The sequence below is a fragment of the Hyposmocoma kahamanoa genome, unplaced genomic scaffold (genome assembly GCF_003589595.1).
Source record: "Hyposmocoma kahamanoa isolate Upper Pololo Valley unplaced genomic scaffold, ASM358959v1 79, whole genome shotgun sequence".
NCBI classification, from domain to species: Eukaryota; Metazoa; Arthropoda; class Insecta; order Lepidoptera; family Cosmopterigidae; genus Hyposmocoma; species Hyposmocoma kahamanoa.
In genome coordinates, this window is record NW_020653993.1 from 10,629,505 (window position 1) to 10,650,812 (window position 21,308).

The following is a 21,308-nucleotide window of genomic DNA, read 5'->3' on the forward strand; positions in this document are numbered from 1 at the left end:
GTCTCTATAGATATTTGTCGAATGATAGTTTCCTTTTAAATTTTTTTATATTCAATAACTTTTTAACCGACTTAAAAAAGGAGGTTTTTCAATTCGACTGTATTTTTTTTAGTGTATGTTAAGCAATTACTCCGTCTGTGAACCGATTTTGACGATTCTTTTTTTTGTTCGAAAGAGGGTACATCCGGATTGGTCCCATTTAAATTTAAAGATAATATTCCACTTCTAAGGATGGCAAATTAATGGATGAATCAGGTTTAGCGTGCTTTCCGGTAATCGATTTCAATAAAGCTTGGCAAAGAGATTTTAAAGTCGGTTTTTTTTATAAAAAGTTATTGATTTTATTAACATTGTTATTATGCACTTGCTATCCCCTTTATTACAAATGGACATAATTTGTTTTTTTTTTTAAATTCCATGTGACGGGACAAACAAGTCGTACGCCTGGTGATAAGCGACACTCCTGTCCATAACAATCGCAGTGCTACTCAGTGCTTTAAATCACAAAGGTCTTAGGGACACTGCTACTGCGCCCGACACCCTGAGACATAAGTCAACAAGTCCCACGTGCCTGTACTTTCACCAGCACCCTTACCCTTCCAAACCAGAACGCAGTAATGCTCACATTACTGCTTGACGGCAGAAATAGGCAAGGTAGTACTCTGGACAAATTTTTTTACAAGGAGCTGTATTGATACTAAAAGAATTTAAAATGTGTTAAGCTACGTCCATTAATGTTTTAAAGGAAGATAGCTTTAGTTATAATTTTTTCTTTCTTTCATTAATCGGGGTAGAAATTTTTCATCGAACGAATGGCACCGTCTGGACTTTAAGACTTTATGGTATTTTTCGTTAAAAAAGCATAGACTAAGAGATAAATGCCATACTGTCACGTCTTCAGTAGTGTGTTAATATAGTACAATGAGACTCCATACAAATTCAGCAGCGTGGCTTATACGAACGCACCCATTCGCATAATAATGAAAGGCGATTATGCAAATGTGTTCGTCCGTACATGGAGCACGACAGACGCGCACACATACAAGCCGCTTTGTACAGAGTTACCATACTTTTCTTGTTTTACTATGGAGTTAACGTCTATATTAAAATGCGGTTATAAAACGTCATAACACACAATTTAAACATAACACGTTCAGATACTATCTTTATGACTAGGGACAACACTATTATCAATGTATAAAACATAGGTTCCCAAACTTCTTGGTTCATCGACCACTTAGGCAAGATAAAACAATTTCAACATCCACCACAACAAAATAATTGAAAACACGTATTATTTATATTTAGTTTATACAAATAAATCCAAGCAATATATATATATATACATACATACACACACACACATACACAATATGTAGTGTAGTTCATGTAGATAATTCAGGTTTTTTTTTCAAAAGCGGTAGCACCTACTGGACAGCATCAACACTCCCAATTGCTACCGCCCCCTAGGACTTCTCAGCGCCCACTGGGGGTGGTAAGGACCATTTTGGGAAACTATGGTATAAAAGTATGATATGAATAAGTAATTATTATTAGTAAGTATATTATTTGGAAAGGTCGACGTGGGTTGAAATAACCAGAGAAAGTAATAATAATATTAAGACAAAATTTGGTCAAAAATATTGCAAATGAAAGGGCGTGTATGAAGTTTGATATGAGTGAGGTATGTACGAGTCTCGGCCCGCAGTGGGAGACAGACGCGGCAGTATGTATACATGCATAGTTAATTTATCACCCCGATCATTGAAATAAAGATAATTGCTCAGTGCCTACGTAAGATCCATTAACTACAAAAGTGGAGCGAAGAGCTATATCAGAAATGACCAAACGATATTACATTTGCTGGTGTGCTCTAATATCCAAACCTGAAGGGAAGATAACATATCGTCGCCTTACGCCGCAAATTCGGAACGACGGCGTGTACAGTGAAGCGTTCACGGTTTGCGCGTACATATAAATCGGCTCACCCGTAGAACAATGATCTATGTGCAAGACTGCTTGTTCTAGGACATACTACATTTCGTACGATTTTCTTCGCTGTGAATGTCAGATCGACTGTTCGATTTTATATTTTCGAAATGAAATAAGATATATAAATTGTCAAAACACCTTTACATAGGCCTTAGTTTGAATAACGAAATTATTCTCGTAACTTACTTATTCTCTTTTCGCTATATAATCACATCGGATTGTTCTTCGGATGAGTCGAAATATTTAAAACCTGTTTTAAGGTCAATTTTAAACTTAATTAAAATCAAAACTGAATTTTATTAAAACGGGACGTAAATATTTCCAAACAGTCGTCAAAACTTAAAACATGCTCGCCTGGAAAATTTTTCGAAATGGAGCTACCGCCTTCGGTCGTGGCCTCGGTGTTTTGTAACACCGACGACAATATATTTAAGCAACAGTTTTACAAGTTTTAATTCAACAAAAATCTACTATACTACCTTAGCTCGATCTAAAATTTTTATTAAATACGGTTTGGTTGTGCGGGTCGAGCGGTAAGGACACTGGCTTTATTTCAGAATTAATTATTTTGCAAACGAAATTAAAGCTATTTGAAAAATGTATATCGTATACTATACAAATTCTATTTAGTTCAGTTGATATAATAAAAAGTTATTAGTGTACGTAAAGTATTGAATACAGCGGTTTTCTTTTAAATTTCGAGGTAAGTTTGCGTTTTTTTTCTATCGTAAAAACCGTGTTTTCACGCCGTATATCCTCAAGTTTACTAGGATATATTTTTTCCGAAGTGATTGTTTCAACATTTTTACTGTTATCCGAAATCAACCAAAGCCCTTTGAGATTGTATCGTCTCTTAAAGTTTATATAATTTTGAAATAAAGAAATATCGACACGACAAGAAGCTACTAATGGTATATTTTTAAATAAGTAGCGTGGAGATGTTAAAATAACGAAAGCTCATCTTCTCTCCGCTTTGGTAGTTAATGGGGCGTCAACTATCGAACGACATTAATAAGTCCTCATTTCCCAGTAAAGACATCGTCTGACTGAACCTAGTGGTGGCGTGCCTTTTTGCCGATGCTTTTGGCGCTGCGTGACGTGGACGCGACGCTGGAGTTACGTTGCTCCAACTTTTTCTTTTTACCCTGTGTTTTAGTCGCAGAAATAAAAAATAAAATAAAACAAAGAATGGATATGCCCGTCGAGGCGGTAATATAAAGGTCCGGTCGTATTTCAACAGCAGATTAACGCGTAGGGTTCAATTTACAGTGCAGCGGAATGGAAGCTTCATGTCAATTATGTACCATTGGGTCATGAAAAAATTTCAATTTCGAAAAATTCATATTTTACAGTATAATTTCCTTAAGAGGATGGAAAAAAATAAGATAATTTCCATTGACTTACAAATAAATGGACGACGGGTCTAATACAAAAACCATGAAAAAAATATCCCAAGTCAACCTATTTAAACGTAGTGACATGTAAAGGAATATGAAAAAGCTAAAACGTTGAATTTAAATTGTAATGTCATCGCAGACTGTCTAATTTTGCTTGCTTCGCTGTCAGTCGAACAAACGAAGACTAAAGCGTGAATGACGCTCTGTATACGATTTTAACGCCCTATAAGTTCGGACACTTTTTAGCGCGGACCCGACGTCCATATAATTGTAAGTCAATGATAATTTCCCACATTTGAAAGTTGACATCTGTCAAAAGTTAGATACTGAACGAAGCACCATTATAAATATTTCTTTTTACTTTACGTATGTGTATGTTTTTCGATGTCCAATCATTTTCAATCTCGATTTACTCTAACTTGCTTTTAGCCATACAATTTTATTTTATAATTCACGCCATATAAAACTTCAAAGATTTGTCTAAACGTAGAACATTTTTTTTTCCAATTATATTATTCTAATTTTTAACGGTAACGGATTTCAATGAAACTTGTCAAATAGATGTAATTCCACGAACTTTTGAGGTATGTTTTTATCCCCAACAGTACAATAATTATATGTAACTTGTAAACTAGATACGATGCGGTAGCTCCGGAACTTCCCGAGTTCTGTTTAATGGCTAGTATCCAGTTTATACGTTACAATTGACATCATTATGAATGTTAAGAAAAAAATCGCTCAAATTCCGTCCCGCAGCAATATAAATTAAGCCTAAGGCGAAATACAACCCTGTGTCAATGATATTCTATGCTTCCAGCTCAGCAACTGCATTCAATAATTATTTGTCAGACGTGTCTGTTTATACAATTTTCTTGCACAATCTGTCAAAGTAATCGTGGTTTAAATGGCAATTCAGTCAAAAGTTACATATATAGAGGCGGAAAGACAGAAAATCAATGCTGTTACAGACGACCAACGTGCTGGACCAATCAGAGCGAAAGTTAAAACGACTGTGCATCGCAAAGTAACTTCGCGAGCTCTGATTGGTCAAAACTTCAACAACATTCGATATTTGAGGTAACCTTACCTGTGGTTTGCTCTCGTCGGAGATCTCGCTTGGCTGAGCGCTGGACGTGGAAGATATCTCTTCGTCCTGCTCTTGTTTCTTTTGCCGCTTCGTCGCACGGCCTTTGGGTTTTGGCTGTAATTAATTTTTAAATTATTTACATTATTCAATTCAACACACAGATAGTGTAATATTTAATTTTTTTATCTAAGATTTTATTGCTAATTTTAATTAGTCATTCAAACGCTAACCAAAAATATTTTGATTAAATAATAAATAAAATTTAGAGACTAGTTTTGTTGCACTTGTAGCAAGTTTCAATGCAATTCTTCAATCGATATTGTATCAAATACCTTCTCAGGCTCTGGCTCTTCTTCTTCCATTTCCTCGACTTCGTCGGCTTTCTTCTCTGCCGTTTCCTTCTCTGGGACAGGCGAGGCCTCCTTTTGGGATGATGGGTCCTCCTGTACAGAAAAATGAGTTGTTTTTCTACTTTACAACTGAGATAATTTCAAATACAGAAGCTATTCTGCTTAGTTTCAACTCTAATCTCGCAATAATATTCAATTATGAACTAAATTTTTTGTGCAGAATGTAAACAAATCATTATATTATGTTTATTGTATCATATTTTTTTAATAATAAAAGTTGTTGCAGTGGCAAGAAAGAAGCGTACCGCCAAGAGCACCGTGTGCTGTCCGCCCGCAGAGATGTTGGAGGGCCGGAGGTCCCCCAGCGCCTGGCAGACGGCGCCGCGGGGCTCGGCCGCGTCCTCGCTGGCGCCGGTGCCCAGCTGGCCCTCGCTGCCCATGCCCCACGCCAGCACCTCGCCTGCGAACCGCCACGAATGTTATTCGTTGTTATGTAAGGCAGGAGGCCATCGTCGCCCGCGGACTTGGCTTGGCGGAATTAAAGAGAAGGCTCGGTCCACATCAATTTATCGTAAGAAGGTAAAAAGAGCAAAGCAAGGAAAAGGCTGTAATAACAAACAATGACATAAAAACTGGTACAATAATGTTAAAACACTCCTTACAGATCAAACGTAACAAGGTGAATTTACGCACAAATATTGATGCTTTATAAGCAGTTAATACTTTCTCTTCGAGAATTTTGGTAGGAGTGACGACGCAATGAAGAAATGTAAGTATGACGATGGAAAGAAATTAAAGCACGATTCAAAATTTCAAAAGTGGCCAGGAACTACAAAAAAGGGTGATAAAAATGTGGGATGACGGTTAGAGGTCGCATAGTCACAAAATGAGTGCCTACGCGTTGCTAGCCTTTGATCAGCCCTATCACGCTTTTTTGCAGAACCCCATGTCATAGCACAAAGGGAATACTTCACAACGAAGTCTTCCACATCTTGCAGTTTCGAGGAAAGAACGAATGTGATGTCCGCGTGATCTTACAATGTCTGTCTGTCACTGCTGGGAACGGGTCTCCTCTCAGGCGAGGGTTTAGGCCATGGGTTTCCAAATTTTTTGGCTCACCGTCTACTTACACAAGATAAAAAAAAATTCTACGCCCGCCATCACAAAAAAATAATGGAAAACTTGCTTAACACCAAAAATCACAAGGAAAAAAATATGTACACTTCCGGACACATAATTTGAGACACTACGCATTTTCAGTATTACAGTACAGTGCCCTAAGCTTAAACAATGTTTGATTGATCAAAACTATTATGCAATTTTGAAACCAGTATAATAAACGTGTTTTCCATAAATCCATCAGGGGAATTTGCAAAACCGGGGAAAACTTTTTCTTCGATGATAACACTATTTTTGTATTCTAGCCCCTTACGAGAAAAATGCGTGGCTCCAATTATGTGTCCGGGAGTATATTTGTAGTGTAGTTTAATAGATAATTCAAATGCGGTAGCACCCCCTGGACAACATCAACCCAATTGCTTCCGAGCAATTGCTTCCCCCCCTACCGCCTTAGGGCTCTTCAGCGCCCGCTGGAGATACGGACCATATAGGGAAATTATGGTTTAGGCCATAGTCCGCCACCGTGGCCCAGTGCGGGTTTGACCTCACACGTTTTCCGAAGATTGTGTTTTCCTTCACCGAAAAACTCATGATAAATCTCAAATTAAACATAAATTCCGAGAAACTCAGAGGAGCAAGCCCGGATTCGAAGCCACGGCCTCTGCTTGAGAGGCGGTCAAAACCGTTAGCATTGTAGGTGTGGCTAAACAAATAACGTCTTTGTCTCAAACCAGAGGAATTCCTGTCATTACCTTCGGGTTCACAACTTGTAACAAGTAAATATGTACAAATACCAACCGGTATCAGTGACTGCAAACGAACTGCTGGTGCCTGCAGCAATGCTAATACACTTCTTGCTCTGCAGCAGAGGAATCGGTTCTAGGGCTTCGGCGTCGCCTTCGCGCGAACCCAGGCCTAACCTGTAATAGTTCCAATTTAATTATTTCTATGGATCAATGTGATCTTACATCGAGTATTTAACCAGAAATAGAGAGAGAAAACTATTCTGCCATATCATTACTGTGACAACGCTCCGATTGGCCAGCCCGAGTTCGAAACAATCGACGGGGGTCGTCGATTGTGTCACTTCAAATCGACCAGTTAACTTGAGCTTTGCTATAATGGACGAAAATTGCAAAATTACATATTTAATTATCGATGAAATTTGGTTCTGTTCGTTTTGTAATTAGATGTTTTGCTGTTTTCCCCATACCACCGAATGGAACAGCACGCGATTGTTGGGGATATTATCTTTATTACAATAAATACAGAATATTTTTGGAATATACGGAGACGTACACACAGGTCAGTTGATGGCGCTGTCCATATTTCAGTGCAAACGAGAGTTGATATTTATAAGTGATGAGTTACCAGGCCCTTATTTCGTCCCTATTTCTGGTAATATACTCGATGGATATTTATAACAGCTGGTAGATTTTTTACAATACTTACCGTCCATACTCGCACCGGCCGATAGCATAAACCTGTCCACTGGTGTCGAGAGCCAATGAATGATGTTGTCCACACGCCACACTCTTCCACCCGACGTTGGTAGCGGTGAATGCATCGCATTCTGTTGGCGAGAATAACGCTGTTTTGCGTTTTTCTCCTGTTACACCTAAAAAAAATATAGAAAATTGGAATTATGTCCAGTCTACGTCGTGGCATAACAGGGTCTTGGAAAGTTATTATACTTGTCGAATGATTCGGATTGAAGCGATCATGTTTTATCACACTTTTACCAAGGGGAAAAGGCATTATGGTTTTTGCTTGTTAATACCAAGCAACGGGATGAACAAGTCGTGCGTCTGGTAAGCGACACGCCTGTCCATAACAGGTGCAGTGATACAAGACGGCGTAGTCGGATATTTAGTACCTATTGGTATACTGGATGTCGCGAGTACCAAAATAGCTATTTTTGTAACGAATTTGTTTTGCAATGACAAGTTACAAACTATCAAAGTTACTATTTCTAGTGATAACAAACGAATCAACTGGATGGCGCTTATTTCACAGATTTTTATAGAGTGCCGGCTATTATTTTATTTTGTTTAGGATCAGCGCCATCTACCCATATTAGGAAGCGTTAATTCATAAATTTGGAACACATAATGCCATCTATTGACACGCATACCTATTGTCAAAGTTCAGAAAATAATTTGAATAATATTTACATTGACTTACAAATAAATGGACGACGGGTCTAATACAAAAACCACGAAAAAAAATGTCCCAAGTCAACCTATTCGAAATTTAAATTGTAATGTCATCGCAGTATCGCGCTGTCAGTAGAACAAATGAAGACTAAAGCGGAGTGTCGCGTTCTGTATACGATTTTAGCGCCTTACAAGTGCGGACACTTTTTAGCGCGGACCCGACGTCCATATAATTGTAAGTCAATGAATATTTACAAGAACAAACACTGACTTCTTGTATTTCATACTAAAGAGGACTTAATTGAAATCCACGGCCATTTACATAAAGTTAATTTTCTCAAACATGCTCGGAAATGTTTGCATTACTTTCAAAAAACCAACACGGAAAGTTTGTCATTTATGGACCTTGCGACTTCTTCCCGACCAAGGCCTGCAAAGTAAGTATGGAAATCCATTATTGTCCACTTTTATAAACGTTTAAATCTACCTAATTAATAATGAAGTATGTAAACAAAGCCAACTAACTGCCCAGTGTTCATAGTTGCGAGAATTAAAAATAACTACATGTAAAAAGAAAGTAAATGGCGGTAAATTTAAACTAGAGTGTTTTGGTATTCTTTTGTTATTTAGTTTTTTTTATATTTTGGTCTCGAAATGAGTGGTAGTGAGAAGAGCGATTACGAAAATACAGTAATACATATAAATTTAAACACATCCTCATAAGTTCAGCAGGCTAACTATTAATGTGCCTAGAAAAACAATAACATTTACTTTAACAATTATTCTAACACAACAAATATTACTTTTAATATATATTTTTTTACTTATTCTTTTGAACATCTTCCTTTCTTTGTTTTATTATTTCCTCGCATTGTTTGAGAAAAATTCTATAGATGCCGCGGCGGGAACGGGGATTGCTTGACTCGTATTAATACAAGGCCTCGCTGGCGCTCCTTTACCTTGTAACTCGTACTCGTCCAGCAATCCCTTACTTCTGCAATAATGTACTATACTTCCAGGCGCCATCTAGATGTAAGACGGCATTTTGACCTTTTTCGGAGTTACGATCTGTAGTATTCGAGATTAGCAGTCCTGTTCAGTTCTTGCTCCATGCCGGTATGCAAGTTTCACCGTTAAAAAAAGTGTTCTTTCTTCTTTTAGCTTATTGGCGGTGATCTTTTTGGCTTTTCCCAGTACAGTTTTACGCTTAGTAATTTTTGAGGCTTGTGCAGGTTCTGCTATTCAGCGGATTGGGAGTGCAGTGTGAGAAATTACAAGCAGTCGTATTAGATCATGCGCTTGATGGTTAGCTACACGTCTATCCATGACAGTATCAGTGCCACTCAGAGGTTTAAATCGCCAAAATATGAGGCGCTCTGCCTTTGCGGCCTGTCACCCTGACACACAAGTTGATAAGTCCCATGTGCCTGTAATTTCACCAACACCCTTATCCTTCAAAACCGGAACACAGTAATGCTGACATTACCGCTTGGCGGCAGAAATAAGTAAGGTGGTAGTACTTCCCTGGACGAATTCTTTCACAAGGAGGTCTACTACTGCTAAAAAAATCTATAAAATGTTGTCAACGGACACTTACCAAGTTGTCCATAGTTGTTGAGTCCCCACGCGATGACCTTGTCCTGCCCTCCGTCGAGGATGAAGGTGGCGTGGTAGCCAGCCCACACGCGAGACGCGCCGCCCTTCAAGGTCACCTTCGATGGAACCAGCAACGCACCTGCGGTAGCGAAATGGACGTTTGACAAGCTTCTTTTATTTTGTAGGGTGGTGAATCCAAGTTGAAGTGCTTGGTAATTTCGATGAAGATAATATTTTGTTTTTATTTTCATGTCCATTTTATACACGTGTTTCATTCATAAATGTCGGCGATGACAAGTTTTGAACCCCTATGTTATACATAATTAATTATTGTAATTATAGAAAAATGGTACTCACTGAAGCCCTGCCGAGTGTCCCTCGAGGCCGATCGCTGGGAAAGACGCCCCAGCTGACCTTGCTCTCCGCAGCCCATCGTGTACACAGACCCGGATGTCTAACGGAGAAACATTTTAATTACTTAAGTTTTCTTCTTCATCATCACCGTGAACACGAGTCTTGCAACTGCAACCCTAGCCCAATGTGGGTTGGTGACGCCATACGTTTTCGTATAATCAGTCGCAAAACTTCAATGGCACCAACATATTGAGGGTCAGAGAAATGAAGGACTTGGGTGTGCTCCATGACGACAAACCACTTTTTGACAAGCATATTGACTGTGTAGTAACTAAGGCGGGCATTCAAGCCACTTGGATTAATTATTCAGTCATCGGCGACGTTTAACAATATAATTAAGATTATTTACTGCTCTTATGTACGGAGTCACCCTGAATACGCTTTACAAGTCTGGAATCCATGCTATGGAACCTATAGGTCTCGGTGGAGGCAATTAAGCAGAGATTTTTACGTTTTCTGGACTACAAAACCAAACAATTTTCATCAGGTGATGAGCGTAGGTACCATTTTTTGCCGCTTAAAGTACGTCGAGACATTAGTGCGTGAGTTTTCTGATGAGGATCGTCAACGGTAATATTGATTGTCCAGAATTGTTGTCACACATAAACCTGCGCACAAGCCTGTTGCATTACAGATGTCGATCACCTCTGCAAATGCAGCTGGCGAGCACTAATTATAGATTAAATACGTACAAGGTGCGCGCATTGATTGAGACTTTTTAACAATGCGACAGTAAATCACTCTGAACTTGATTTGTTTTGTACAAGCATAGACACAGTCAGGCGAGAAATGACCGAACGTCACTTTGACACATCACGTGCGTGATTGGCGATGAATACACTTTTTTCCATCCTCTAAGGAATACACTGGTTTCGTTTGTATAATTGTCTATTATTTTTTTTTTATGTAACTGTGTTCTTTGTTTTCTCTTAAAATATGTCTCTGGCTTGCTAAGCACTATAATATTGCTTTATGTTGGTGGATATTTGTAAATGGCATTGGATTAGTCATATTTAAGTATTCTATAATTGTATTATTTGTTTGTGAATTGTCCTAAAAGTATAAATAAATAAATCGTTCACGATATCAAGGTTTCATCACAATGTTTTCCCATCAACGATAGCCAAAAATATTGTTAGAAAATAAAATGTATTTAATTTACGAATAGTATGTAATGTAGGTACTTATTATTTAAATTTTATAAGTAGGTACTTTGATTATTCTGTGGTATGCGTCGAAACCAAGTATGATGCAAATCAGAGCACGGGTAAAGAAATAAAACACTTTGATTCACCTTCTCTTAGGGGTTGTTTTGTAAAAATGTCATTATTAACTTTTATTATTTGCATTGAAGAAAATTTGTGTCCGCTTTCAAGTTTGCAAATGTAAGAAATTCGATTTTATACAGAAAAGGGAGACTATATTTGTAACGTCCATATTACTATACTTTCCGTGTTTTGTAGAAAGGGCGTAAGCGCCATTTAAAAAAAAAAATTCAAAAAACATTTACATCCTGTTTTAAAATTCAATTTTGGTTTTAATTACGACTAAGTTTTAAAATAAAAAATGATATTTAAAAAAATATTTTAAAAGACTCCTGAAAAACTAAAACATGCCTGAATTTTTATTCGAAATGGCGCTTTCGATCTTTCTACAAAACACCGACGGTATTATCATTTGAAACTTTATAACGTAGTATGTCGCCTCGATAAAGCTATTATATCCACAATTAGCTGTCAAATTCGAGTGATAAACCGGCATTTAAAAATTTTACAATAGCGAACATTACAAGCACCCTGACGTCACATTTTTATGTCAACGCAAGCGCCGGCGACAAACATGGCTGCAAGGTCACAGCTGGGGGTCTACTCTCGATCTCCGTCCGAAATAATTACTGTCAAATAAGTAATATTCGACAAAATTAAAAGACAAGTATCAAGTATGAAGCTTCATTCGCATCACGCGTCTTTTCATTTGGTCAAGTATTGCTCATTTGGCAGTAATTCTTTCGGACGGATGTCGGACGGAGATCAAGAGTAGACCCCCTGACTTAAAAAAATTTTGCACAGTAATTTTATCAACGTAAAAATTGAGCGCGACAAACGAGGTGAAAAGACATTTTTTGCTACATGGTTTTCCCGGCGATGATTAGACAACAAACATAGCTATATACGCAATTTTATATAGTTGTCCTTGTTCTTCAGAACGTATAACAATAGTTCATTACCAAATAAGCAAATTAAAATTTATCAACTGAATTAAATATTGTCACGGGGACGTTTATCACACATATTCTGCCATACTACGGCCACAGGTGTCGTGTCATGACTCACCGAGAGCACAACGAGGTGGTCCCCTCCCGAGGCGATGCCGGCGGCCGGCTCTCCGATGTCCAGTTTGACGGGCTCCCGGCAAGCCTTGCCCTCGCGGCCGCGGACCACCAAGCCCATGCTGCCGTGCGAGTCCTGCCGAAACAGTCAAATAATTAACACTGTATTTTTCCCTACGGAAGCATTCGAGGATTTTTAACGCTAACCTTTTCATAATACTAAAATTAATATGTATGAAATAAAAATACAAGAACGTTAGAGACAAATCGTGTCTCTAAGACAAGTGACGGATTAAACCCAATATTAAGGTCTAATAAATAAAGGGTTTTTCAACAAGAACTTTTTTTGTAAATCAAAATAAAACAATAAATTTAGATGACAATGATTCAAATTTTTATTGCATTGAAAAAAGTATGGTTTGGCAATTATGAATGGAAAATGATATCTGATAAATGTCCACCACGACCACAGTCACAGATGTCGATTCTTTTAGTTTTAAATCACTTTTTGACAAAATGGTGGGTCTATTTCGTTAATTACTTCACGAATTTTGAGTTTTAAGGCTGCTAGTGATTCGGTTGGCTACATCTATATATCAGTCTATACTCTGTCTTTAACATAACCCCAAAAAAAAATAATCCAGTGGTGATCGGGAAATTTGGTTTGCAATAAATAAATTGTTTCGGTGGCTGTGTGACTTGTGGCACCGTCTTGTTGAAACCACATGTTAGTGATATTCATATCATCAATAAGAGGCCAAAATTGAGTTGTTTGTTGTAACCACATTTCCTGCTGAATTTTCAAAAAAAAAGGGCCTATGTCAACGACACATTGCCGAACCTTACCTTTTTTAATACAATAAAAATTGTGTGCCATGGACACACGCATAGACAACCACAAATTAGACGCAAACTCACGAGAAAAATAAATGTAGGACATAAAAATATTTCTCTCGGCCCGGGAGTCGAACCTGGGACCTCTGCGTGGCAGTCGTTAACCGTCCGACCACGGAGGCGTCTGCGAGTAAATAGAGGAATTTGTGAGATCCACTGACTCGGTCTGTAGCTTAGATGGTAAGAGCGGTAGCCACTGTGAGGCAACAGCCGCTGGTTTGAGTCCAGGCTCAAGTCACCAAGGTCATCTAACCTTTTTTTAAAAATTATAATTATTCAAATACATACATGATACAAAACGTTTTACGATTTGAAACCCTTTTGGTAAATGACAATAAGATCGATTTTAGAATTTGTTTAGAAGTGGCCTATTCACTCTCGCTCTGAAGCCCATGTTGGAGAAAATAGGCAGGTAGTAAGCAGACAATTTACTTCTTTACTAGTCGTAAGCTATTACAATAAAATGAAAAAAAAAAAAAAAAAAAAAAAAAAAATCTTTAATTTTGTAGCCTATGGTGTTATCTGTATAGAACTTACCCTAAAAGATCCCCAGGCGAAAACATCTCCGTTGTTCAGCAAGGCAGCGGAATGAGAGTCCCCAGCTGCAATGGCTACAGCGGGCAGAGGCAGGGTGACCTTCTTGGGAGTGCCCTCGTCTGCTTCCCCAGAGGTTGTCCGCCCGAGTGCACCTTCGTCGTTGCAGCCGAATGTCCATATCTTGAGGTTCAGAGAAAAACTTTTGAAATAGGATAAATTAATAAACACTAAATAAATAAATAATAAATAAAAGTGGTTAAAACTTTTCAACGATATACCTCATCTCTAGCAAATGCAACGTAATGATAAAAAATCTCAAATAAACATGACGTGGTGATGTTTTACTATAATTTCATGTATTTACTTAAACAAAAACTATTCATTTAAAAGCGCGTCTTTGGGAAGCCACATGCCTGATCACAACAGTTGCAGTGCCACACAGAGCGTTAAATCGCAAAGATCTTAGAGGAACTGACACTGCGCTCGTCACCCTGACACAACTTGACAAGTCCCATGTGCCTGTAATCTCACCAGCACCCTTACCCTTCAAAACTTGGCTTGAATTACTGCTTGGCGGCAGAAATAGGTTAGGCAGCAGTGCTTTCCTTGACGAACTCTTTCACAAGGAGTTCGTCCAGGGCAGGACTTAGTACACAGGGGTTGTTACAAGGTTATATTTTGATTTTTATGTAAATTGTCACAGGGACCTATACTTATAGTATAGTAACTATACTTTTAGTATAGTAACGAAGATCACCTTTCCATCGCTGTCAAGAGCAACGGTGTGCATGCCGCCAGCACAAACGTCCACAATCTTGTCTCCAAGCCCTGGCACTTGCTTGAACCTGAAATCAAATACGAGTTTTTACATCTAGCATTTTATTTTTAATAATAATCAAACTTGAGTGCTGTACAGAAAGGACAATGGTTGGAATTACTGTAGCGGCATGTATTTATGTAAAATATGTAAAGAATACAAATTTTATCCTATAATGTTGATATGTCTGGTCTCCTTATCACATCGAGTATATAACCATAAATAGAGGCGAAATAAGGGCCATATATTTCTGGTAACACATTAGCGATACAGCTCTTATAAATATCAACTTTCGTTTGTATTGAAATATAGACAGGCTAACTACTGACCTGTGTGTACGTCTCCGTATATTCCAAAAAATATTCTGTATTTATACGTATTTATTGTAATAAAGATAATATCACTAACAATGCTGTGCTGTTCTATTCAGTGGTGTGTGAAAAACAGCAACATCTAATTACAAAACTAACGGTATCACATTTCATCGGTAATTAAATACGTAATTTTGCAATTTTCGTCCATTATAGCAATGCTCAAGTTAATTGGTCGATTTAAAGTGAAACAGTTGACGACACCAGTCAATTGTTTCGAGCTCGAGCTAGCCAATCGGAGCGCAGTTGTCACAGTAACGATATGGCAGAATAGTTTTCAAACAAATTAAATGACATTTCGTCTCTGTTTCTGGTTATATACTCGATGTCTTAACATAACTAACAACCAACATTTTGGCGATAATGGCTTATTAGCATATCTGGCATCAGGGGGCCTATCACAACCTCTTAAAACAATATTACTTTAACCTTACATTGATTTTTCGTACCATGACGCGCCTGAATTAAGTTTATTATAATGTTAAAACTGTGTTTTATTGGCAGCTTTGTGACTATTCATTCACTCAGTTCGTACTACGACGCGACTTAAAATTAAAGTAATATTGTTCTTACGTCAAATTTAGCAATACTAAAATAGTTACACGGATGCAATGGATGGATGAATGGTTCCTCTGTAAAGTGAGAAAATATTCCACCTCTAAGGCTCAATTTATGTTGTGAAGAAACGGAACGGAAGCGAATTTTTGTAACGATATTGTACATAGCATAAAGAACTTTATGGTCAATTGTGTAATGTACAAACTAAATACGAGACAAAATCGGAAGATTTTGGCACGTTACACAATTGACCACAAAGTTCAGCCGCTATATAAATTGAGCCTAGGTGGAAATTAAGGAATTAACCCGGTTTATTGGATTTCATGTCATTCCACAAATTTTTGAGGTCTGTTTTTTTTTATAAACAACTTTTTGTGAAAATACAACTTTGTTATTATTATTGACACAAAGATCGAAAAACACGAACAAAAATTCCTCTGATTTGACTGAAGTGAACCCGCGTTTGTTGCCACACCGAAGCCAGTGCTTTTACCAAGTTACAGTCAAATCAAAGGATTTTTTCTTTGTGTTGTTCGATTTATTCTTTATACTTAAAAGAAAATACCCACTTGTTAGTCTCAATGACGTCTTCGCCCAGACCGAGCTGTCCCACGTCTCCCTGTCCACAGGTGAGCACACGACCCCGCTTCTTCGGTGCGGTCGGCACTTCCAATTGGATTACTGCTTGGAGCAAATATAATTGATAATTACGCATTTGAATCTTAGAAAGCTAATAAATGTGTTATAATTAGCGATCGGGAAATACAGAGCACATTTTATATAAGTTTTAAGGAAATTAACAAATAGAGTGGATAATACTTCTCTCCGAAATATTGTAATTATTGTATTTCATTTTTAACCAACTTCAAAAAAGGAGAAGGTTCTCAATCTGACTTTTTTTGCATGTATATTACGTGATCTCCGGTGGCATTTGTGAACCGATTTTGACGATTCTTTTTGTGTTGCAAAGTGGGTACCTTAGTATTGGTCCCATTTAAATTTGAAGAAAATATTCCACCTCTAAGTTTGGCAAACCAGGGGATGAATCCGGCTTCGTGCACTTTCCGGTAATCGATTTCTGATAAAAGTCGGCAAATAGATGTAATTCCACGACCTTTTGAGGTCGGTTTCTTTTACAAATAAGTTATATTCCATATTTTGATGTCTTACTAACAATCGGGGTTCGAAATTATCAATCGAGATGTTTATTTTCTTTGATAACAATCATGATAAATATCAGATAAAATTATCCATAGTTTTGTCTTTAATTTTTGACAAAAAATGATAAATAGTGACAAAACGAAATAACCGTGCAGAATCTTTGGAAAAACAATTTGGTTTGTAACTTTTTGATATGTCTCTGATGCAAACACATGACACGACATTGCTAGTGGTAGTATTTTGTTGTTAATTATTAATACCAATTTATTATAACATAATGATTATTGTGATAATTATCAATGACAGAATCCTGTTAACAATGTTACTTTATTATGTCTTGTATTCAAAGGAAAAGTTTTGGAAGCGACTATGTATAAGTATTTTACTATATTTTTTTTACATTTAATTAATTAATTATTGTGACGTTTTATGAGGAAGTTTTGGAAAGGGTTGGGAGGGAGAGAATTTTTGGGAAGGAGAGATATTGAATGCAATACAGAGAAGGGAGAAAATGTTTGGACATTTGTTGTATAATGACGAATTTGTGAGAGTGATAATTGAGGGGAGGATTGAAGGGAAAAGAAAGAGAGGAAGACTAAAAAAGGCGTAAAGTGAACAAATAAAAAAGAAGATCAAAGTGAACAGCTGTAAAGAGGAACTGGCTATAAACTGTGAGTAGTAGAGAAGGTTACACCGACAAGAGTCTGGCACTTAAATAAGTTGATAACTATGTTTTAGAGTGAGCTGTTATCCAAACTATAATGTATTACTTGAAATTTAGGTTCATTACACCAATCACAAACATCTTTCAAACTATCATAAAGCCAGCCACTCAAACACCTTTTCAAACTGCAACATTAAAACATTAAGACAATGGCATGAATCATAATTTTTAACAAAGAACTTTTACTGGTTTTAAATCCTTACATATGACATAGTAAAAAATAAAGTACCAATACTATAGAACATACAAAGCACTGTCATTTACTATAGTTACCTTTGTGTAGATACTAAACACTACAGATACAACTCATAACTCAGATAACAATATTAATGTGCCAGACATTCAAAACCTGTTATTGGGTTTAAAACTATTTCCCTTTACTGTAACAGAGTTATAAAAATTTCAGAATCCCATGACACTTCAATGGAACTAATTCAACTCATCCGACGAACAGAGTCCGATGTGATTATACAACGAAAAGAGGATAAATACATAATATCGTTATTCAAAATAAGGCCCAGTTATAGGGTGTTTTCAGAATTTTGTGTATTATTTCGTTTGGGAAATATAAAATGGTTGGTCTAATATCTACAATGAACGAAATATACAATGTCCTGAGAACAGGCAGCCTGGCACATATGTCTTTGTTCTACGGATGAGTCGAATTTAGAAAACTTCTTTTATTGGAATTTAACCTATGTTTCCTACATTCTATATTTTGTTATTTCATAGGCTTCTCTCAAGTCCGCACTATCGCGAAGAAACCGTTAAACCAAAAACAATAATCTGCAACCGGTTTAATAACTCATCCGTAGCTCTGTTGGGAAAGCGATGGCACCAGTTTGGCATAAGTAGTTGGTTCGAAACCATTGGGACCGAATAAAATTTTCTGTGTTTGTTCGATCTTTGTATTTCACTTTTCATATCAAGAAACTTATCATGTTTATGTATAAATAAATAAATAAATTTGCATTTGACGTCCATCTCACCCAATGGAAAGTGATGGTAAGGATGACGATGAAGTATGAACACCTAAATAATGCCTTTCCTCTTTTGTCTAATAAGACCAAGTTATAGTGTTCAGGGCATAATATCAGAGGGGAGGGAATTCCATTCAGAGTTGATTGCCATACACAGTGTTTTTTTTCATGGAACTGTATAGGGAAATCTGAAACCATAGAAGATACAAGCAAACTGTCTTAGGAACCCTTAAGTCTATTTCTGTGAAAACAATTCTGACATAGTCAGTTTTTTTAAATTTGATTAATTTCTGCTGTCCCGATTTTTTACGCCTCATACAATGAAACGATCACTTCATGAAACTGAGTTGATTAGCACTCTGAGGTTTCAGACTGTACCATTTAAAAGGAACACTTGATTTATACATATATGGGAGGGTAATGAATAGAGAAAATCCTCGGAATATCCACAGTATTTTGAAATTGCAAAAAGAGCAGTTATTCCAAATGATTTATTAAAATAAATCAAATCATTTAATTGATTGATTTGTAGTTGGCAGTACATGTATAAATAAACTGTCTGTGGTTAAGTTAATCTAGAATGGACTGAATCAAACTATAAAATATTACTTCATTGTGCACTGTGGGCACTCATGAATTTGACATACTAAATTGTAAAGTATTTTATGCAGTCTCTAGTGACAAATGTCAAAGTAAGAAGTAGTAAAAGTTACTGTTGGGTAATTTTCCGAAAAATTTCAAATAGTGGAAACATTTCCGGAAAAACTCGCGAAAAATTGGAAAAATATAATTTGGAAGGCTCATATTATGTTTAGAAATGTCTTTTGAAGTTTTATTTTTTTTATTACTTTTGTTTTATTACTGTGAATTATAAAATAAACTTGATAGCTAAAAGCCCCATAAAGTAAAATGAGATTGAAAATGATTTCAGTCAGCGAAAAAACCTCCAACCACCACACCGCCACTGGTTGGCTCCATCATTTTCGTTCAGTAACTTTTAACAGGTGTCAATGTTAAATGTGGAAAAATAAAGGATAACCACTGGATAATAAGGTTTTTTCAAAATGGACATTTTTCCATGACCCAACAATACTAAAAAGTAATTTGTGGTAGTGTGAGAGCCTAGTGATAATTATAATACATAGAATATTACATAATGTTCTTCCTAAAATAATTTATTTAGTTTGATTTATAAAAGCTGAATGTAAGTAAATCTATATATTATCATGGTAGAAGAATTGGCAACACTTAAACTTATTGCTTTAATTTTATTCCAGTCCTATGCTATAACTATTACATTTTGTATTACTTACTATGGTTATTGTCTAATATTATGACCAAACAACTTTAATCCGAGGTAAGAAAAAAATAAAAAATAAATAAAGACGAACTAACCGTTATATGACGAAATTTAAGAAAGAAATAAAATTTGTATATTGTAGTTTATTATTTAAAATTGACACTTTGACTTTTAATTACTATAATAAACTTTGAAAAGAATGTGAAGGAACCAGTTTACATCTATGTACAGACAACAGCACATCAAGCTACACATTGACGATGGATCTTGTTCCGTTGCACTGGAGGCTATATTTGAGCAAAAGTGTATAGTTTAAAGTACTGTTGAGTGTACTATGATTTTGTTCCGGTTATATTATTATCCTGTTATTTTCCACTAGAGATTAACTGTGTATAAAATACATGTAATAGCAACAATTTAAAAATGCGTTCCATAAAGTTCTAGAAACAACAACTCACAACTCATTTATTTATGGAAATTACACCTAAAATTGGCGGTGAAATAGTCGCATTATGTTGATAAGCTATATAACCTCAAATTTGTAATTACTTATTTTAAACAAAATACGTAATTATGAACATAATGAATGGTAACAAAAGATTCCTGAATACGGTGTTATGAGTAATCTTTAAAGCAGTAACGGGTAAATAGCACCAAACAAGCGTAGTTGGAAAAGTATATAAAGCGTTTCCCGCCATCACAGTTTGACAGGTCAATGACGTCGAACAAAAATGTAAAGAAAACAAGTGCAATAAAACACTTATTTTAGTACTCACCATTACGTTTTTTCTTGTTTTTCGGCGTCGCTGATGCTGCAGAGGACGATGACTTGGATGCCGTACGCTTTACACCTCGTGCGGCCGGCATTTCGGCCTGTAATATTGAGATAAACACTAAACAACGCCGTACGTGAATTACACTATATCGATATCTCTTCACTTTGATGACGTTTTCACTACTCTCGTAATCGCATTACCGCGTTATTGAAGCTAACTGCATCAATTACAAGGCTACTGCACAGATTTATGCAAAACGTAGATAGGTTATATTATGCATCTCTATATAACACTTTGGTACCAAACCACGCACTGGGGGAGTCTACACATTTACACGTAATGAAGGGGTACTTACTGTTTTATGATTTAGAGGATTAATTAATTAAATTACAAGGAAAAATATATGAATCTCTTTAGAATTGGAGATGACGTATTGTATTTAATAAAATCCCGTGCATCTCCCTCGCTCGCTTCGCTTGGCCAACGACAGATCAGTGATGTACAAAACCGGTAAAATTATCAAAGAACGCAACCGGTACTTATTGAATATTGCGATACAGAGTTGTTTAAACAAAATACATTCTAAGTTAGCATGTTACATTATCAATTACATCGCCAGTTGCCGTCAGGTTAGATTCAAGTGAATGGTAATTCAAGTTTACAAACAATTAGGAAAAAAATTACCGTCTCAATTCCGATTTCTAATGACCTGTTTATATCACGCACTAAAGCTACAAACAAAGTAGACGC

The 21,308-nt window shown here is 36.6% G+C and overlaps 1 protein-coding gene across 3 annotated transcripts in view; it reads right to left on the reverse strand.

Moving 5' to 3' along the window:
• The window catches only part of LOC113233602 (regulator of chromosome condensation-like), a 30,279-nt gene extending 9,406 nt beyond the window's left edge, over positions 1-20,873 (reverse strand). The window contains exons 1-13 of one of the 3 annotated variants that reach the window (XM_026468756.1): positions 20,559-20,873; positions 16,187-16,301; positions 14,629-14,716; positions 13,872-14,051; positions 12,445-12,576; positions 10,055-10,151; positions 9,699-9,836; positions 7,398-7,563; positions 6,744-6,865; positions 5,132-5,286; positions 4,809-4,919; positions 4,477-4,590; positions 3,045-3,137 (exon numbers count right to left, since the gene is read on the reverse strand). In XM_026468756.1, the coding sequence (XP_026324541.1) occupies positions 3,045-3,137; positions 4,477-4,590; positions 4,809-4,919; positions 5,132-5,286; positions 6,744-6,865; positions 7,398-7,563; positions 9,699-9,836; positions 10,055-10,151; positions 12,445-12,576; positions 13,872-14,051; positions 14,629-14,716; positions 16,187-16,301; positions 20,559-20,649 (1,602 nt within the window). In that variant the 5' untranslated portion in view covers positions 20,650-20,873. The remainder of the gene's footprint in view (positions 1-3,044; positions 3,138-4,476; positions 4,591-4,808; positions 4,920-5,131; positions 5,287-6,743; positions 6,866-7,397; positions 7,564-9,698; positions 9,837-10,054; positions 10,152-12,444; positions 12,577-13,871; positions 14,052-14,628; positions 14,717-16,186; positions 16,302-20,558) is intronic. The other 2 variants (XM_026468753.1, XM_026468752.1) reach the window with 2 other exon arrangements.
• Between the last annotated feature and the right edge of the window lie 435 nt (positions 20,874-21,308).